General features: G+C 40.1%; 1 protein-coding gene across 1 annotated transcript; it reads right to left on the reverse strand.

Annotated features, from left to right (window-relative positions):
* Nucleotides 1–839: 839 nt before the first annotated feature.
* LOC115429621 (protein phosphatase 1 regulatory subunit 29-like) lies at nucleotides 840–15,660 on the reverse strand. Its single transcript, XM_030149236.1, has 4 exons — nucleotides 15,469–15,660; nucleotides 13,503–13,652; nucleotides 4,961–5,955; nucleotides 840–2,447 (listed from the first exon to the last, which is right to left on the reverse strand). Exons 1-4 carry the CDS (start codon nucleotides 15,658–15,660, stop codon nucleotides 869–871), a joined length of 2,916 nt encoding a protein of 971 aa, XP_030005096.1. The 3' UTR covers nucleotides 840–868.
* Between the last annotated feature and the right edge of the window lie 4,785 nt (nucleotides 15,661–20,445).

Genomic DNA, 20,445 nt, shown 5'->3' on the forward strand with positions numbered 1-20,445 from the left:
AACATATTATGGCAAAATGGGGTCACAAGCCAAAAAAGGTTGAGAACCACTGACTTAGGTGTTTGGAATCGTATTTTCAACACACGTCTACTCTTACGCCAGCTAATTGCCAGGAAGAACAAATAGCCTGATAAGTATCATTTAATCTCCTCCCCCCCGAAGAGAGAGAGAGAGAGAGAGAGAGAGAGAGAGAGAGAGAGAGAGAGAGAGAGAGAGAGAGAGAGAGACTGGGGCTATTCTAAAACAAACGTGGCTAATTCCTCATCCTGCTTCCTCATTATCTCCCCTAAACGATGCTTCTATAGGAGAGCAGGTGCATGGCGGTGTGTTGGAATGATTGTTTTTGTGAATGGTGGTTTGATGGGATTAGAGAAAAAAAAGGGCCGGGGCTTAACTGGTGAATGGGGCTGCTCCTGCTGAGATAGAAGAGCTACAGTATGCCAGTAATGAGGTAGAAGACACTTGGTTGCCACCACCTTTTCCTTCGCTCATTAGTGCGGTTTCAGCAGGCTGGAATGAAGCCCGCTATAGGACCGAAGTGCCCGCTACCAGGCAGTCAGGTGAACAGCTGGACTCTGGCTAATTATCGCTCAGTATTGTGATGAGAAACAGACAATCTCCTTTCAAAAAAAAAAAACCCTCGAAATGTCATTGAAGCATCGTAGGATCCCCCTAAAAAGAACAAAAAACACCCTTAAAAATACCTCTTTAAATCTGGATCCAGGAAAAGGACGACCCCATGGTGCTGGACCACCTCAGAGGAGACGCTATTATCGGTCTTGCTACATGAAACATTAATCCCTTTGAAAAGTCTGCTGTTGTATCCAACCTTCTTCTTTTTTACGCCATTAAAACCTGCTCTGTGGGCTCACAGCTTTTGTTGGGCAGAAACCCCCTTCCAGTAGTCCAAAATATCATGGAGGTCCTCGTCCTTGGCGAACTGCACCTTTTTCCGCAGGGCGTGACCCGCGGCTATATAGGACGCTTCCTCTCGGGGGCTTTTCTTGTAAGGTCGGAATCGCTCCCAGATCCGCAGTGTGCTCTCGGACGAATATTCCGGACTGGAGGAGTAGCCCGAGTTGTAATTGTGGTGACGCGAAGGTGAGAGCTGGGAGTAGGCAGCTGTGGCATCCCTCTTGGTGCGTCCCAGCGGCTTAAGGAACGAGGCCTTCTGGGCCGGGGAGGGCGAGTCGTTGGCGCCTTCGTAGTAGAGAGCCGGAAAGGAGTGGCGGTGCTCGGAGCTGTGGTAGTCTGGCTGGACCTCCAAGTGGTGCTGCTGTTGTTGTCCGGCGGCAGCGACCACCACCGCGCCTCCGCCGCCGTTATTACACCCCATCCCTCCCCCGTTCACGCTCACCCCGCCGCCGTTTACGTTCCCCATTCCGTTCCCGTTACAGCCCACGACTCCGCCTCCTCCACTTCCACCTAGAGGGCTGCCTTTTTCCGTCGGGTACTTGGGAGGGTCGCTGCGTTGCTCGGGGATATCCACGCTGTATACTCTGGTGCTTTTGACGGAAGGCCCGGCGGGGGGGGCACAACGGTTCTTTACTACGGCTGTGTCGGCGCTCAGCTGCCTCTGAAGGGGTCGCACCGCGTTGGCCGGCGGCGGGTCACGGTAAGGCGGGGAGAGGAATCCTCCCCCGCTGATGCCCGGCCTCTCGGACAGGGGCATGACGAGGGGCACCGGGGCCATAGAAGGCGGGTGGGGCTGCTGATGTAGCTGGGGGTGTGCCTGTGGGTGTGGGTGCGGGTGAGGGTGAGGGTGCGGGTGCGGCTGTGGCTGAGGCTGGGGGTGCGACTTGGGGTGCACCTTTGGCGAGGAGACCATGATTTGATCTCCGGGGTGGCCTGGAGAAAGAGGCAGGAGGTTGCGGGGCAGGGAGGTGACGCAGGTGAGAGGCTGGGCGGAGGACACGGCGTTGGCGTTATCAGCCGTGGTCACAACATTAGCGGAGGCGTCTAACTTCAGCGCATCAATGCAGTTGTTGATGATCTGGTTGACCTTGTCCACCTCCTTGGCGATCGTGGAGATTTCTGATGCTGAGCCACGGCCGTCGTCGTCCGAATCCTCCCCAGCCTCGGTCACGTTCTCAGCCCCGCCTCCTCGCATATCCACCGCCGTTTCCCCTCCTCCTCCTCCTCCTCCTGCTCCTCCAGCTGTTACCCCCTCCCCTGCCACCCCCCCTGTCCTCACATCCATGTAGTTGCCCTTCCCGCTTATGGCCTCGGAGAAGGCGGTGGCCATCTTCTCTACCTGTGGCAGGGTGGAGAGGCGTGATGAGCTGGTGTTGGTGGATCCATGGAGCATGCCGGTGCTGGAGGAGGCAGACTGGGGCAGTTTGCCTCCGGCCCCCCCTGCGTGGTGGTGCTGGTGGTGGGCCTGCTCCTGCAGACGCTGCATGGCTCCTGGGTCGTTGGCGACGGCGGCTGCAGCCTCTGGACCGTACCTGGGAAATACACGAGTTTTTTGGTCATATTTCTGCAATAATGAAAGTGTAGAACATAAATACAACATGGGCATTCACAGGAAAAAACATGGACTCCATACGTACAATCACTACGTCACTTTGTAATGGAATTCCACTCTGCTGTGATATAATAGTAACAGAAGCCACACTTTAGACTGACACCACCCACTGTACTGAAAAAAGACTGAACACTATAGTCAGAACCGTCCCCTATACATTCTGTGTATTTAACACCGGACTCACTTTTGTGTGTGTGTGTGTGTGTGTGTGTGTGTATGTGTTATTTTTTACTTGACTGTTTTTTTTTTTTTATACTTATATTACCTTTTACTCGACTGTTTATATGTATATTCTTTTTCTCGCATGTATAATTGATTGTAAAACCAAACTTTTTGCAAAGTACAATGGTATTTTGGAATGACAATAAAGCTTATTCTATTCTATTCCGTTCTATTCTATTCTATTCTATTCTATTCTATTCTATTCTATTCTATTCTATTCTATTCTATTCTATTCCGTTCTGTTCTATTCTGTTCTGTTCCATTCTATTCTATTCTACTCTACTCTACTCTGTTCTATTCTGCTCTGCTCTACTCTATTCTATTCTGCCTTTTTTATATCTAATATCTCATAATAAACGTATGTATGTATCAGGCTCTCATTGCAGATTTCAGATATCAGACCAGATGTTAGGAGCTCCATAAAATAGTGAAGTTTCCTTCTAAACTTCTCACACAGTTTCATTTTTAATAATTACTCAAATCATCTAAGGTCTCACCAAAGTCAAATATGAGAGAAACAGTGTAAAAACAGAAAACAGGTTGTTGTTTTATCTTCCCTCTCATATTAATCACCTGATAAGATCCATCTGAAGTCCATCTAAATGAAAGCAGACATTAAAACAGTTCAAACCCACTCCTGCAGCTTTAATAGTTCACCTGCTGATTTAGAATATTAGTCAAAGGAATCAAATCACTCCCTTAACTTCAATACTTCAACTACATTTTGCGACCAATACTTCTGAGCTTCTATTTAAGGGGGATGTTTCATGCAGGAAGTTGAACACATATTCACTTCAAGATGTTTTAGATAAAACTCAAAGAAGCTGCAGTCGAGACGATTATTTGAAAAGTTAAAACCAGGCGACTAAATTAGGCTTCTAAGGAATTCAGATCCAAATAAAGCAAAACAGCACAACAACTAATGAAATGAACCTGAAGCAGGGGCGTAGAATTGCGTAGGGACCCTAGGGACCCGCCCCTACCAATATCCATCCACTGTGTACTCACTACCAGTCCAACTGTTGTCCGTAGTGTTTAGTCAATGATTCTGGCACACAAAGGGTTAACAGTCGGTCTGTGCTAGAAGTCCCGCCTCTAACGTAAATATCGCTCTCCGATTGGCTCTTTGGTTTTGCTAACGTACATGTGATTGGCCGTCCCCGCTGTCACTCCATCTACTTGTAAAAGGAACCTGTTAGTTGGAGCGCTAACATAAGTTTTCAATATGTTTGGATTTGTTCTGCCTGGGTCACATCAGCTAGACAGATCTGAATATCAGTGGTGTCATTTACATGTACAGCTGTACGTGTGTGTGTGTGTGTGTGTGCTTGGCAATTAGAATTTGAAGAATGTCAAAGAAAAGAAAACTGGCCACTTCTTTCGGAGTCAAAGTGTAAGTTAGTTCAAGGGTATAGAACTGTCAATACAGATACTGAATAAAAGACACTATTTAATGCCAAACATATACACTTTTAAAAGTGATTTTACTTATCATTTTCATGTATTTCTATGAAAGAGAGCAACTGTTTAAAAAACACAAAGAAAATTTGGGGGGGAAATACAATAAAATCTCAGATTGTAAATGTGATTCTAGATGTGATTTTGTCCATATTTGTGGGGAATAAATTACATGTAATAATTGAAAGTTATTGCTCAGGCAATAACTGTACCATCAAACTGTATGATCACTGTATCCCTACTCTGTTCATCTGTCATGCATCAACATATTTATGTCAGGGGACAAACAGTAAAGAGGAGGGAGGGGGTAGAGGAGGAGAGGCTGAAAATTCACAGGTGAGGTTCAATAATAATGGGTATGTTAGTCATGAGAATAACTTTGCAGAATGCATTAAATTCTTGTATTGTCCTTAGATATTCAGATATGCATTATAAACATGTCAATTACTGAATTGTTTTTTCTGACTATGATTGTTTGCTTGTTTGATCAGCTCTACATGACGTGAAATTATGATCGCAAATGCAAAAAAAACATCACCTTTCAGGAGTGCTGCCTTGGAGCGCTTTTGTGTCCCCACCAAACCAAATCAAACCTACTGCCTTGACCCGAAGCATAAATTGTTCCCAGGAAATCAATTATTCCTGAGGTACGCAAATAATAGCCGTCGTGTTTATAGTGGCTAAAATATCCCAGATGTACTCATAAAAGGGTCATCTGTGGCCCCTCCTACTTTAATGAACATTGTTTAATACCTCATCTCCAAAATTGTTTTCTTCACGCTTATAGCTTTCTCCTTTTCTTCCTGGATGCGTCGCCGTCGGAGACAGTAATAAACCAATCCGAGTACAATGACCATGCCGAACAGACATCCCAGAATAGTCATGATGTAGTGGGTGGTGGTGGACGGGTTGTTCCGGGGTTCCACCGCCCCGTTAGCTTTTGTCGTAAAAGACAAACACGTGTGGTTGTAGCGCTGGTTTTTGCCCACGGAGGCCACGCAGAAGGTGTAGTTGGTGTGAGGTTTGAGTCTATCCAACGTGATCGACTCCTTCTTCATTTTCAGAGGTTGAATGTCGGAAACTAAAGTGTGGTTGTACTGCGAAAGGACGTACATCTTATTGAAGGGGTCCGGGATCTGCACGGTGACGGAAGCAGTGTAGAAGGACACCGCTTGAGCCATGATTGTAATCCGGTGCTTATTGGTGGGGTCGGCTGTAGACGACATGGTGGGCTGGCGGTACAGACCTTGATCTGGGTTGTCTACACCCATCCCTGAACCGTCTAGATCTGGCAGCTGCGAGGGCATGCCCGGAATTATCACCCCGTCGCGACACCTGGTGGAAAGAATGGAACGGGCGTTTCTTCCGTGTCCGGGCACCGGGCTCAGGAGCGGGTATCCCATCATATCCCGCGGCGTCTCGCACTGGAGGCGGTCGTAGGTGTGGGTGACGTTGTTGAACGCCTCCAGCCAGGTGAGGAAGTTGTAGAGTTCGCAGCCGCAGTGGAACGGGTTTCCCGCCAGTTCGCACACCATGAGTCTGTTGAGGACCACGAAGGTCGACGGGTCTAGACGGGCCAACTTGTTGGAGGATAAGTCCAGGCTGCTGAGGCTCGGACACTCCCAGAAGGCATTGGTGGAGATGACCTCGATGAGGTTGTGCTGCAGGAAGAGGCACTGCATCCGACCCAGACCTCTCAACATGCCTTCTGTCAGGTTGGTCAGCTTGTTATAGCCCAGCTGAAGAACCTAGAACACAGAGGAACATGACACGAGTTAGTACTTAACCCTTAAACACCCAAACAGCCACCGACAACCAAAACCATCCACTGATCTAAACTGTTGAATACCTGTTGAGCCATCAGTCCTATCAATACATGTCAATAATTGGGAATACGTGTCAATAATTGGTGTAAAATACAATTTTAACTCAATTATTCATAGGAGAAAATGTACAAAAACTTGTGAAATGTGCAAAATACTTGAAAAATAGAGAAAAAATAAACAAAAAGCCTTGAAATATGGCATAAAAGTCAACAAAGGCCTCTAAAGTGTGAAGAACATGAGAAAAATACATAAAGATGAGCAGAGTTCATTGCTTTGTAACATCCAGAACCCTGTATTTATTCTGTTAACCCTCATAAACCAAAACCATCTACTGATGTAAACTGTTTAAAGGTGCAGTCTGTAGGAATTCTGTTCTCACTAATTCTAAAATGGCCTTGACTGTCACCAGACATGAAGGAATCCTGTTCATTTCAAGTCCTGATCTCACTGACAGTAGGAGTCCAGACAGAAGATGTGCATTTGAGAAGCTCAGTGTCAGCCCCCGAATGATGTTTGTGTTGTTACTGTGTGTTTTGGCCACCAGTTCTGGACTGCTGGTCCAGGACTGGTGGAGAGACCTGGTACCGGTGTAGGACTGGTGGAGAGACCTGGTACCGGTGTAGGACTGGTGCAGAGACCTGGTACCGGTGTAGGACTGGTGCAGAGACCTAGTACTGGTGTAGGACTGGTGCAGAGACCTAGTACTGGTGTAGGACTGGTGCAGAGACCTAGTACTGGTGTAGTACTGGTGCAGAGACCTAGTACCGGTGTAGGACTGGTGCAGAGACCTGGTACCGGTGTAGGACTGGTGGAGAGACCTAGTACCGGTGTAGGACTGGTGCAGAGACCTGGTACCGGTGTAGGACTGGTGCAGAGACCTAGTACCGGTGTAGGACTGGTGCAGAGACCTGGTACCGGTGTAGGACTGGTGCAGAGACCTGGTACCGGTGTAGGACTGGTGCAGAGACCTGGTACCGGTGTAGGACTGGTGCAGAGACCTGGTACCGGTGTAGGACTGGTGCAGAGACCTGGTACCGGTGTAGGACTGGTGCAGAGACCTGGTACCGGTGTAGGACTGGTGGAGAGACCTAGTACTGGTGTAGGACTGGTGCAGAGACCTGGTACCGGTGTAGGACTGGTGGAGAGACCTAGTACTGGTGTAGGACTGGTGCAGAGACCTGGTACCGGTGTAGGACTGGTGGAGAGACCTAGTACTGGTGTGGGACTGGTGCAGAGACCTGGTACCGGTGTAGGACTGGTGGAGAGACCTAGTACCGGTGTAGGACTGGTGCAGAGACCTAGTACTGGTGTGGGACTGGTGCAGAGACCTGGTACCGGTGTAGGACTGGTGGAGAGACCTAGTACCGGTGTAGGACTGGTGCAGAGACCTGGTACCGGTGTAGGACTGGTGGAGAGACCTAGTACCGGTGTAGGACTGGTGCAGAGACCTAGTACTGGTGTGGGACTGGTGCAGAGACCTGGTACCGGTGTAGGACTGGTGGAGAGACCTAGTACTGGTGTGGGACTGGTGCAGAGACCTGGTACCGGTGTAGGACTGGTGGAGAGACCTGGTACCGGTCCAGGACTGGTGGAGAGACCTGGTACCGGTCCAGGACTGGTGGAGAGACCTGGTACCGGTCTCTGTCTCTGTCTTGTCTCTGTCCATGGTAGCTCCTTGTAGTTCAATGTTTTCTGTGGAAGTGACCTGTGCATGTAGCAGTGTGTAATCTGAAGGGGTGTGTGTGTGTGTGTGTGTGTGTGTAGGTGTGTGTGTGTGTGTGTGTACGGTAGTGGTCTGTATCGCTTGTACTTCATGGAAGTAAAAGGTAAACTTTAGGCTCATTTCTCTTTTCTCTATCTCCTGAATCTGTGTAAACTTTCATTTGAGTGTTCAGGACGTTTGTCCTGTTCTATTCTATATGAGACTGATGTAGAATCAGACTGGTGAGGATTTTTTTGGATGAAATTTATGGTGTGGTGGCAAGGATTAGTGGAAACACTAGTAGTAGACGCTCATGCTGGATCTGTCAACCCCTAGTCTGGGGGGAGGAGCAGAGGACACCACGCCCTACAGCAGGGCTGTCAAACTCATTTTAGTTCAGTTCCACATTCAGCCTAATATGATCTAAAGTGGGCCGGGCCAATCAGACAATATAAATAATAGAATAAGAACTTTTGAGTAAAAAAAGTAAATTCCGTAATGAAAATGTTTACATCTACGAATTGTACTTGAACATAGCATGAACAAATATGAACAACCTGAAAATTCATTAGTAAAATAAGTGCAATATTAACAATATTACACCTCAGTTTATTATTTATACATGTGAATCACAACTTAGAGATCAGTGGATCTACAAATACACAAAACATTAAATAAAGGGGAGAACATTATTAAAATTCCACTGACTTCCCTTAAGACATTTCAGATATTCACATTTTTTGTAAAAGGATAGTCTGTAAATGGAAACATTTTTGTGCAATTTTGCTTCTTTTTACACTAAAACAAAGAGACAAATGTACAGTTTTCATTATTTATAGGTTATTATGATCGTAGTTTACTGGTCTGATCCACTTTAGACCAAAAATGATTTTTACACTATTGACTGTTAATATCTCCAGTGTAATTTTTGTATTTCACAAATTCATCCCAGAGGCCGGATTGAACCCTTTGGTGGGCTGGATCTGGCCCCTGGGCCACATGTTTGACACCTGTGTTCTACAGTATTTGGAATGGGATTGTGGTAACAGTTTTGGTCACAGTCCTACATACAGCACCTTTAAGAAAAGTGAAATATAGAGAAAAAAGCAAATTTTAGAACTGCCACAAAAGTATCTCTGGGTCTTTAATGGTTAATAACGTGGTTTCCTTTAGGGGATTTACTTCTTTGGGTTTGTCATATTTCTTTCTGTGGTATCTTGGAAACTTTTCTTTTCCTTTCCTTGTATCTGAAGTATCAGAATAAATAACAGGCACAGTCCTTCATTGTGTGTCTTTGTTTTCAATCCAATACAAGACAAAGAAATGGACTTTACGAGTCAATACAAGATAAAAAACAACCCCTAAAACATAAATACATCCACAAAAACAACCAAAAAACACAGAGCTAAGGGAAAAATGGGGAAAAACATCCTTAATTCTGTGGTTTCGATCAATGTGTAGCAGCGAACCACGGGGGACGACGATTCATTTAATGCTGTTCTTATTAAATTCTGTTCTATAAGACTAAATAAACTCCACCCCCCCATTCCAACATTTATCAGACGTATCAGTTTTAAATCTTTCCATCAAGTTAACATGATTCTAAACGTACATTTGACAGAAGCCGTGAAGCTGCAGGATACACACGTGTAAAAGTTCAAAGCAATCATTTAACCCTTTCATTATGACAACCTTAGCCAAGATATTTTTCCTGAGTGTTTTTGTTCCTCTTTAGGCATGAAAAAACAAAATGCAATCAACTTAATTTTTTAAAGGAGTTGTTCTTGTTGCTTATTATTTTTGTCATTTTTTTCTATTAATTTTGTTCATTTTGTTGATTACTTTGGCTGTTTTTGTTAATTTTCTTGCTGATTTTATTGTGTTTTACTTCATTTTAGTCTTTTTCTTTAGCTTTTTTTTACGTTACTTATTTTGTTAATTTTATTTACTTTTAAATACATACAACCAAAAAAACGTGTAATTTTTTTTCAATTCATGACTCTGATTTTAAATGTTCTTCCTCTAAATTTCTGTTATAGTTTTCATGCTTTGACTGTAAATAATTTTCGACCACAACCAACCATCTACTTTCTTTTTTTTGGATGCATTTTGCTCATTATGATGCTCTTTTCTTCATTTTTCTTCATTTTAAGTCTTTTTGGGTGATTCTTTTATGTTTGTGTTGCTCATTTTGTTCATTTTGATGCTGTTTTGTTCTTTTTGATGCCTGTGTTGTGCATTTTTTTTAATTAATTTTGTTGCTTGTTTTGTTCATTTATTTACTTTTTTTGCTAACCATCTACTTTCTAAACATCTGACTGAGAAAGAAAAATCTACCATTAAACTTTAAGGAAATATTGATGTTTTTAAACTATATGGACATAAATATTGGGACACATCATGTCTACAGCTGTGAGATGTCCTGTTCATGAGGATGGGACACACAAACATCAATATTAATAATCAATAGGATATTTATCCCATAATATAAAACTCTACTCTGACATTAGTCATTACTGTTTTGTATCCCAGACCACTGTTAGAAAAGAAACACCTGGAAAGTGAAAATTATAGCTTTTTCTACATTAAACAAGTGTCTTGATTGGAAACTGCATAATGCAATAGTTTTTTCTTAGACATTTTTAAAATTATTTTTACTTATTTATGTATTTTTAAATGAAATGTCCTTTGCAATGAACAGCATTTTTTTTAAGTAAAACTGTCAAACTTTTGTCCCCCACAGAGGACAGAAATGAGTTGCTGGGTCTCAGGTGAATATCAGTGACAAAGATGAAAACAAAGGGAATTTTATCCATAATTTTTATATGTTTTAGTTATTTTCATAAGCACACAACACAGTTTCAGTTGGTTATCGTTTTTTCTTTCATTACAGTTTTTATTTATTTCAGTAAAAATGTTTTTTCGATTCTAGTTTTTGTCATTTTGTTAGTTTTAATAATAACCTTGGTCTGAACCAGAGGTGATTTCTGTCAGACTGCAGTGGAAGCTCAGTTTCCCCTAAAATGACTGAAATTAAATGCTCAAATCTGTTCGGTTGTGTTGACATTTCATTGACTCCAAATGTGTTGGAACACGTTCATCTCACAGACCAGTTTGTTCAGAATCAGTTTTATCCCAAATCAACAGACTGGATGTTGTTCACTTCTCCATTCCCGTGTCTGTGTTTTCTCATTCCATCTCTGCTCAGTGCATTTGTCCGTAGACGCTCAGCGTCCATGCACTTCAATGGGACTGAGTGGAACTGGTTTATTCATCGCCTCAAAACTGGACGGTAATTGGATAAATGACACCATGTTGTCCTGCCCCCGGACGCTCGGCGTCTCTGGGGGTGAATGGAGCTGTGGGCGGAGCTCAGCCGGGCTGGACGCTGAGCTTCCACGTGCTGATTGGAGGATCAGTCAATAGGCTGAATCCCGTTTGATTGACAGCTGTTTTAAGATCTAGTCCTTCACTGACACAGTTCAGTTTAATACCGTCGCACATTCTGCTGTGAAATCGAGAGAGAAATCACTACAAAATTACTTGTTCATTTCTTGCACTGTAAATAAAACACACTCATTGTACTTCCTTGTTTCAATTTAACATAATTTCAATGTTTTCTTGTTTCAGTGACATCATTTAATTATTTCTTGTTCGAGTTTAATATCGTTTTGTAGATAGTTAAATCAATCAAACTGTTGGCTAGGTCGGAGTGAACTAGCTATCAAGTCCCTAGAAAAGACGCCTACTTGGTACGATAAGGTCACTGAGCATTTTCTTCAGGAACGGAGGGACGAATTTATGTTTAAATAAATAATAATAAATTTTTTTGATGTAAGCCGACAATGAGCTTCCCCGTCTGAGAGACGAGCAGCCGCCACTGGTCTGAACCCACATCACTCATCTGTTATCTGATTCATCATCACATCCTCTAAATCCTAACATAGTAGATATAAAAGTCTAAAAGATAAAAACACTCCTCTGTGTTCAACTGGAGGTACTCTTCATCTGCCTGCACTATTTCCATCCTGTAGAACCCATTCCAATCTATCATCTAATCATACTATTTGCTTCATATACATTTAATATGTTTGTTCTTTACATAGAATTCCCATTAGTTTGAACCCCAGTATATGTCTGGGCGTCAAACTGAATTCACTTCAGTAAATATGCAGATGTTTATCAGACTGTTTCAACAAATGAGACACTGCTGTGGAGATGCTAATGAGCACTGGCATTAATTCATTTGGCTTTAATTTTAGAAAGAAACCAAGGCTCAAAGAAAGATGGGGAACGGAAATGCAGATGGAATTAAAGGGATCAGGATGTACCCAATACTACAGTCATTTTACCTCCTAAATGGGATTTATTCTATAAAAAGGCAATGAATTCAACCAAGAGTGTGAGCGGAAATGTGATCAGGATCAGGACCAGGATCAGGGTCAGTGCTATACATGACTGCATTCACATTTGGATACTATGGGTCTGATTTACTGAAGGTTTAAAAGTACTCTATTACTATTACTACTGCTTCTATTTTTAGATTCATTTGGAGTGTAGTCTTTATTTTTAAAGCTGCATAACATCTGATTAACTTTATGGTTCCAACAATAATAACAAAACGCGACTGATCGATAGATAGATAGATAGATAGATAGATAGATAGATAGATAGATAGATAGATAGATAGATAGATAGATAGATAGATAGATAGATAGATAGATAGATAGATAGATAGATAGATAGATAGATAGATAAACAATAACAAAGCCACATGGAGCCACGAGAAAAGGACCCAAGAATTCACACAATTAAACCAACTAAGATTCAAAATCACGTATTGAACAATTAATGGAAAAACACACAAATTCAAACACACAGTTTCCCCCCCAAAGTCCAAACTCAAAAAAATCCACCAACCAAGCAAAATCAAACACAAAATTTCCACTTTAGATTTGTAGCAGTCTTTTAGAAGAAAAGGGGGGAAAAAAAACAGTTCAGTTCGTTTTAATTAAAAATTCCGCTCAGGGTTTTCCACAGTCTCCTAGAAAAAAAGTAATTCAGTTCATCTCAGTTCCTTAGTAAAATTAAAAAAAACAAAAAAAAACAAGTGCACAGTACTCTATTACTACTGCTACTGCTTCTATTTTTAGATTAATTTGGAGTATAGTCTATATTTTTACAGCTGCATAACATCAGGTTGACTTTATGGTTCTGACAATAATAGCAAAATGTATTAAATAAATAAATAAATGAATAGCCTTAGTGTTATTCATTTCCACATGTTTTTTGACATAACCTCATGGAGCCACTAGAAAAGGACCCCAGAAGTGGTAAAAATCTAAATCTTAACAAGATAATTTTCACTTGTTCCATTGGTAGATTTTTGCTTAATTCGAGATTTTTTGCTTAATTCAAGCAAAAAAATCTACCAACTTCTGAAGCAACTTCAGTGTGTTGTGAAAATTTTGTGTAAGCTCCAGAGTAAAAGAGAAAAAAAAAAGTTTCAGTTTTAGCTTCACACCAGTTACGATACTTGGGTACCTGTGGCACTTATGGAATTCTGGAATGTTGGCAGATTTTTTTGCTTGAATTAAGCAAAAAAAAAAAAAAAAGTTGAATTAAGCAAAAAAAATCTTGAATTAGGAAAAAAAAAAAAAAAAAATCTGACCCCATGACATCGTTACAACCCTAGTTGAGATGAAGCAAAAACAACTTCTACTGACTGACATTTCTAATGGGAGGAGCTGTGGCGTGTGGGCGGTACCTGGAGGTTGGCCTGTCCAGCGAATGCCCCGTCCTCGATGTAGCTGATCTCGTTCTTGGTCAGATTGAGATCGGTCAGGTTGGAGAAGCGGTACATGGAGGTGAAGAGCACAGCCTTGAGTTTGTTCTCATTCAGCCTCAGGTCGTGGACCTGTGGGGAGACCGCAGAACAGATGAGAGTCAGCTGATGCACCGCAGCCGCTGGCAGCCCATGAGCACAACTGTAGGCCCCAAGGAGCTGCCAACAGCTAATCACACCTCCACATATACGGGTTTACTGGGTCATCTACCCAAATATGACCTCATGTGTTTGGATTTAATCAGCTAACTGTTTTAAAATCAGCAGGGCCTTTCCTCTTAGATATTTAACAGTATTTGTCAGGTATGGACTGATGCTAGCAATGGAATTTACTGTTGTGTGTAAAATTACAATCTAGCTTCTACTTGACACGTGGTTCCTTTTTAAAAATTTTTTTTACATATTTTATTAAGAGGTATTGTGATCACTTTGCTTTGTGTGTTTGTTTGTGTATTTGTTTGTTTGTTTGTTTGTTAGCAACTTTAGGGGAAAACTCTTCCACCCATCTTTCCCAAATCTTCCCCACAGATAGGCCTAGGCCCTGGGACCAACCCATTAAATTTTGGGCCAAGTAGGCCAAAGTTCAAGGTCACAGCAAGGTCACAAAATCTACCATTTTCCTATCTGTCATCATTGAGCAGTTTTGGAAAATTCATCAAAAATTCAAAACGCCTCTGATTATCCTCCAATTTGATCCAGCCTGTAAGAATATCTTGTATCTGGCACAAAATTGTCCACATCCACTGTGGAATGTGGACTCTGTGGACATTTACATTTAACACTGAAAATCCCATTTACCACATTTTTCATTAGAACTCAACAAATATTGATTGGAATTGAATCTAATTGGACAGACACATGACTGGTACCAAGCTTCAACTTTTTCTGCTGTATGGAACAACCTGGAAACTGTTGAATTTGAAAAGAAATAGTCGATACACACATGCACACCGTTCAGGGTGCTTGGCGGAGGTTTGCGTTCTCTGAACACTTGTTTAAAAAGCATCTGAAAAGGACTGTAATTCATGAAAAAATGTAAGTCTGTATATAATTTGATTTGTATTTGATGATTTGTAATGTGATTTGCATTTTTATTGCTTTTACTTCAGTTTATTATTTCAGTTATAATGTATTTTTAATCCTTTTTTCTTTTATTTCCTGTGTATCGTTCATTTCCGGGGAGGTATTCATATAAGCCTTTTTTGGCTTCTAACCTTTCCTGCACAATGACGTTACTTGTTTGAATGTTGTTGATTTTTAAAATTTTCTCTTGCTGTATTATGATGTGCAAAAAATAAATAAATAAATAAAAATTTGATTGACTAGCGGCATTGTACCTGTGGTGCCACTGTGTGTGAAAAGTGCCAATACATTATTGTAAATGGACACAGTAAGAGCGGCAGCAATTTTGTAAAAAATTGTCGCGATATTACTTGTTCACATTATTTGGGAGTAGGATATTCAAGGAATATTTTCAAGACACAATTATGCATTTAGGCAGTTTGCTTATTTCAGTACCATCAATTTAGAGTATATGCAGTGAAATGCTGCCTATTTGCATTCTTCAACAAAACTGTACAGCAGCAAAACCACTTCTGAAAATGGAGTATGGCGGCAGGGATGAAGATTTCAAAGTAGAGAGAGGCTCAAATCTCCCAGCATACCACACAACATTTGAATACAGACATAAAATTGTGCCTAGTAGATAGTCAGGTAATGTTTCTATTCATTTGGCGAGTTTGGCAGCGATTGGGCCTGTGAAGGCTGAGGAAAACCTGTACAAACGCCCTCCTGTGCTGCAACATCGATGGGACACAGAACGTGTATTATATAGTGGGATTAAAATGACTGAAGTGATCCATCCCAGCTCCAGGTGTGTGATACTGACCGTGCTGTTGATGTGCTGTGGGATGGTCTCATACGGGGGCTGGTTCTGACTGCAGATGGCCAACCAAACGTAGCCTTTATCCCCCTCGATCAGCCAGCAGTCGGCCTCCACCTCAGCCGGCAGGTGGTGGAGGAGCAGCAGAGCAGGGAGCAGCAAGGAGGCGCACAGGAAGGAGGAACATCCGCCGGCCATGGTTAGGAGGACCAGTGTGTGACGTCAGAAAAGAGGAAGAGGAAGGAGGAGGAGGAAGGAGCTGAAGGGAGGACGGCGGCGGCGGCGGCAAGCGGGAGCGTCTAAATCCGGAGGAGCTGCAGGTCAGGAGCAAGGTTATTATCGTTAACGAAAACTAACAAAATGATGAAAACTAGAATTGAAAAAACATTTTCGTTAACTGAAATAAATAAAAACTATAATTAAAAGAAAAAATTATAACTAACTGAAACTGTATTGTGTGCTTACAAAACTAACTAAAACTATAAAAATTATGGATACAATTTTTGTCTTTGTTAATGTCGGATTGATACAAAATCAACTTATTTCGCTTTTAGCAGTTTTAGCTGGCGCTTGTCGTTTAGTTGTCTTCTGGTCCCCACTCTACCTGGAAACATGGAGACTAAAGTTGGGAGAAAGCAGCAGAGTCCTGTCTGGGATTTATTTGAATATGACGACAGAGAAGAAGAGAAAAGAGACGACTAAACTAAAACTAATACTAAAACTAAACTAAAACTAAGCATTTACAAAAAAATGACAACTAATAAAAATTAGCAAACCTGCTCTATAAACAAATTAAAACTAACTGAATTAGAGGAAAAAAAAGTCAAAACTAAATAAAACTAAGCGATAATGAAAAATCCAAAACTATTTGAACCTTGGCTCCAGGAAATCTGTATTTCATGAAAACTAATAAAAAAAACTAGCAAACCTGCTCTAAAAAACAAATTAAAACCAAGGTTATCGTTAACGAAAACTAACGAAATGGCGAAAACTAGAATTGTAAAAACATTTTCATTAACTGAAATGAAATTAAAAGAAAAAAACGATAACTAACTGAAACTGTATTGTGTGTTTACAAAACTAACTAAAACAGATAAAAATTATGGATAAAATTCCCTTTGTTTTTGTCTTTGTCAATGTCGGATTGATATGAAATTGATTTTTTTCACTCTAGCAATTTTAGCTAGCGGCGCCCTATGACTTTGAAGCATTTAGAAAAAAATGAAAACTAATAAAAACTAGCAAACCTGCTCTAAAAACAAATTAAAACTAACTGAATTAGAGGAAAAAAGTCAAAACTAAATAAAACTAAACTATAATGAAAAACCCGAAACTATTAGAACCTTGACTCCCAGCTCCGACTTCTGACGTGATGTAGCAATGGCGCCCCCCCATGGATGTGGTGTTTATGCAGATTGTATATTAAAACAAGGTATTGCTCTGACATTATTTATCTGCAAATGTTCTGTATAATCAGCAGCTGCTCTAGTGTTAGCTAGTTTTCAGTCCAATGAGTGCAAGAATAAATTAATACCAAATACGAATCCAAATATACAAATAACATAAAAGGTAGAACAGTTTCTTTTATAGAAGATAAAAGATACGACAAAACTACAATTAATACTAAAACTAAACTAAAACTAAGCATATACAAAAAAATGAAAACTAATAAAAACTAGCAAACCTGCTCTAAAAACGAATTAAAACAAACTGAATTAGAGAAAAAAAAAAGTCAAAACTAAATAAAACTAAACTATAATGAAAAATCGCAAACTATTCTAACCTTGGTCAGGAGGCGAGCAGGCCCGAGTAAACACAAAGGTGAACGGAAGGGCGTCTGAAGGGCGATTAGAGTTGAACCTGCAGCATGGCGGCAAGTCCTCTGCCCATTTTAGGTGTTCCACATCAAAGGTGTTCGGAGGATGTCACCCCAGCAACTACTCATGGCATCAGAGAGGATGTCTTAGTCAGCACAGGTCCCCCCCGAGACCAACCAGAGGCCTATATATCAGAGAGAGAGGGAGGGGGAGAGGGGGGGGGGGGTGTCACCATTAATAGTGATAATGACAAAATGATTAAGAGTCGGCAGAAAATTGTAATACAGTTCACGTATCCCCAGATGGTGTTGAATTAATTGAGTTTAGGTCTCATTTAAAAAAGGTACAGTGTAAAAAAAGAAAAAAAAACAGAGGAATCTAATACCCATGTTACCCAATCCCTTCAAGGTAATGCACCACAGTAATAAATCCATTAACGGGAATGATTATTTCATTAAGCCTTAATAAAGCCCAGAGAAATATATTGTGGCTTCTTATAAAAAAAAAAAAAAAAAAGCTTTTTATGCTTTGCAATTATTCCTGTTCTTCTACGACAGGGCTGTCAAACTCATTTTAGTTCAGGTTTCCACATTCAGCCCAATTCGATCTCAAACGGGCCAAACATTAAAATAATAGCATAAAAACACCAATAAATAATGACGACTCCAAGTTTTTATCTTCATTTTAGTGCAATAAAAAACATTAAATTATGAAAATATTATATATAATATTAAATAGTATCTTTTCACAAAAAAGACGTGAATAACCAGAAAAAAAAATAATTTAAGAAAAATAAGCTAAATTTTAACAATATTATGCCTCAGCTTATCACTTGTACATGAGCATTTACACACAATGTTACACAAACATAATATTGTTGAAATTTTGAAGTTTGGAATGTGTAATTAAAATAAGAATGTCTACAATATTATGTGTCAACTTATATAACCTTGTATTTATTCTGTTAAGCCTCAAAAACCTAAACCATCTACTGATCTGAACTGTTTAATACCTGTAAATTCACTAATCCTATTAATACATGTCAATAATTGGTGCAAAAAACACATTTATTTCAATTATTCATGAATAAAATGTATAAAACCTGAGCAAAGTACTTGAAAAATAGGGGGAAAATGAACCAAAAACCTTTGAAATATGGAATAAAAGTGAACAAATCCTTCAAAATTAAGGAGAAAATGAGCAAAATACTTGAGAGATGAAGAGAGTTCATAGTTTCGTAACTTCCAGAACCCTGTATTTATTCTGTTAACCCTCAAAAACCAAAACCATCTACTGATCTAAAATGTTGTTGATCCATTAATTCTATCAATACATGTCAATAATTAGTGTAAAATACAGTTTCATCTCAATTATTCATAGGATAAAATGTATAAACCTGAGCAAAGTACTTGAAAAATAAGGAAAAAATGAACGAAAAAACTTTGAAATATGGAATAAAAGTGAACAAATCCTTCAAAATTGAGGAGAAAATGAGCAATATACTTGAGAAATGAGCAGAGTTCATTATTTCAGAACATTCAGAACCTTATATTTAGTCAGTTAACCCTCAAAACCAAAACCATCTACTGAGCTAAACTGTTTAACACCTGCTGATCCACTAATCCTATCAATACATGTCAATAATGACGAATAATGACAATAACAATACTCGGCTGTTGTTTTATTTCAACTTTAAGGTCTTTAATGAAACAATAATAGCGTGGTATCTGCTGTTATGTAAGGGTGAGAGCGGGGGGAGATGGGCTAAGTTTCAAACAGGCCGGGGCTTGTTGTAATTTGCATGTTTTAACACGATGCTAGCTGACATTTAGCTATTTACCTGTCTCGGGGGATTAACCGTGGATTAGGCTGTAATCCAGCGTAAAATATTATGTATCTCATCACCGCAGCTCTGACTCTTTTAATTTGTTTCCAAAGTTTCTGTTCCCTCCCCGGGGGGGGAAACTTTTCTAAATATAGTCAGGACAGTGAATGACGGCGAAAAGATAGAGAACAACTGAGTAATAGAATATCTGTGAGTAAACTGTAAAAAAAAAAAAAAATGTAAAAAAAAAAAAAAAAGGTATTATTCCAGCAGCTGGTGCACCAAAAAAATACTGTTAAATAACAGAAAATAACCATCTCATAAAAATACGGTAATTTTCCATAATTAAAATACAGTTTTTTTGCCCTAACTTTACATCAGATTTTGCATATTTTTTTGACTTTTTAAAAAATTAACCAAAAAACTTTGAATATGAAATACAACTGAACAAATCCTTCAAAACTGAGGAGAAAATGAGCAAAATACTTGAGAAATAAAGAGAGTTCATAGTTTCCTAACATCCAGAACCCTGTATTTATTAGGTTAACCATCAAAAACAAACCATCTACTGACCTAAACTGTTTAATACCTGTTGATCCACTAATCCTATCAATACATGTCAATAATTGGTGTAAAATACAGTTTCATCTCAATTATTCATAGGATAAAATGTACAAAAACTTGTAAAATGAGCAAAATACTTGAAAAATAAGGGAAAAAAATGACCAAAAAAGATTGAAATATGGAATAAAAGTGAACAAATCCTTCAAAAGTGAGAAGAAAATGAGCAAAATACTTGAGAAATGAAGAGAGTTCATAGTTTCATAACATCCAGAAAAAACCCCGTAAAAAAAAATGGTAATATTCTGGCAGCTGGGGCGCCAAAAAAATACTGTTAAATAACGGAAAATAACCATCTCATAAAAATATGGCAATTTTCCAAAATTAAAAGTAAATCATGTTGTTTGTACTAAAGTAATAGAGTTTACCGACCTAGAGAAGTCTTGTGGCATTTAATCAATTATGGCCAAGTTGAAATAACTTAAAAAGATGAATGGAAATTGTTACATCAGTTTTTTTTTATGTTGAGCCAACTTATCATTTTTTACAGTGTAGTCTCTTTTTCAATTCCAAACAAATGCACCTTTGTGTTCCTCAGGCTCATCCACATGATGAGAATACGCCGCTGGAGGCCGGTACGACCGTTGCTTATACTTGGACTTGTCTTGTCTCATAGTTCTGCCTCAGACTCTCCGTCACTTTTCATTTTTGTCCTGTTGCACCTTGAGCAGCTCTTGGTCCTGTCTTCACATTCTTCCATCGAATTGATATCGACAATTC

The sequence above is a fragment of the Sphaeramia orbicularis genome, chromosome 1, assembly GCF_902148855.1.
Source record: "Sphaeramia orbicularis chromosome 1, fSphaOr1.1, whole genome shotgun sequence".
Taxonomy (NCBI): Eukaryota; Metazoa; Chordata; class Actinopteri; order Kurtiformes; family Apogonidae; genus Sphaeramia; species Sphaeramia orbicularis.

Bases quoted from the DNA above. Each gene is read 5' to 3' on its own strand.
- LOC115429621 (XM_030149236.1), bottom strand. From the start codon at position 15,660: ATGGCCGGCGGATGTTCCTCCTTCCTGTGCGCCTCCTTGCTGCTCCCT. The intron at 13,653-15,468 runs GTCAGTATCACA...GTCTCCCCACAG, and splicing joins CACAGCACATCAACAGCACG to GTCCACGACCTGAGGCTGAA. The intron at 2,448-4,960 runs GTATTAAACAAT...TGTATTTCCCAG, and splicing joins AAAACAATTTTGGAGATGAG to GTACGGTCCAGAGGCTGCAG.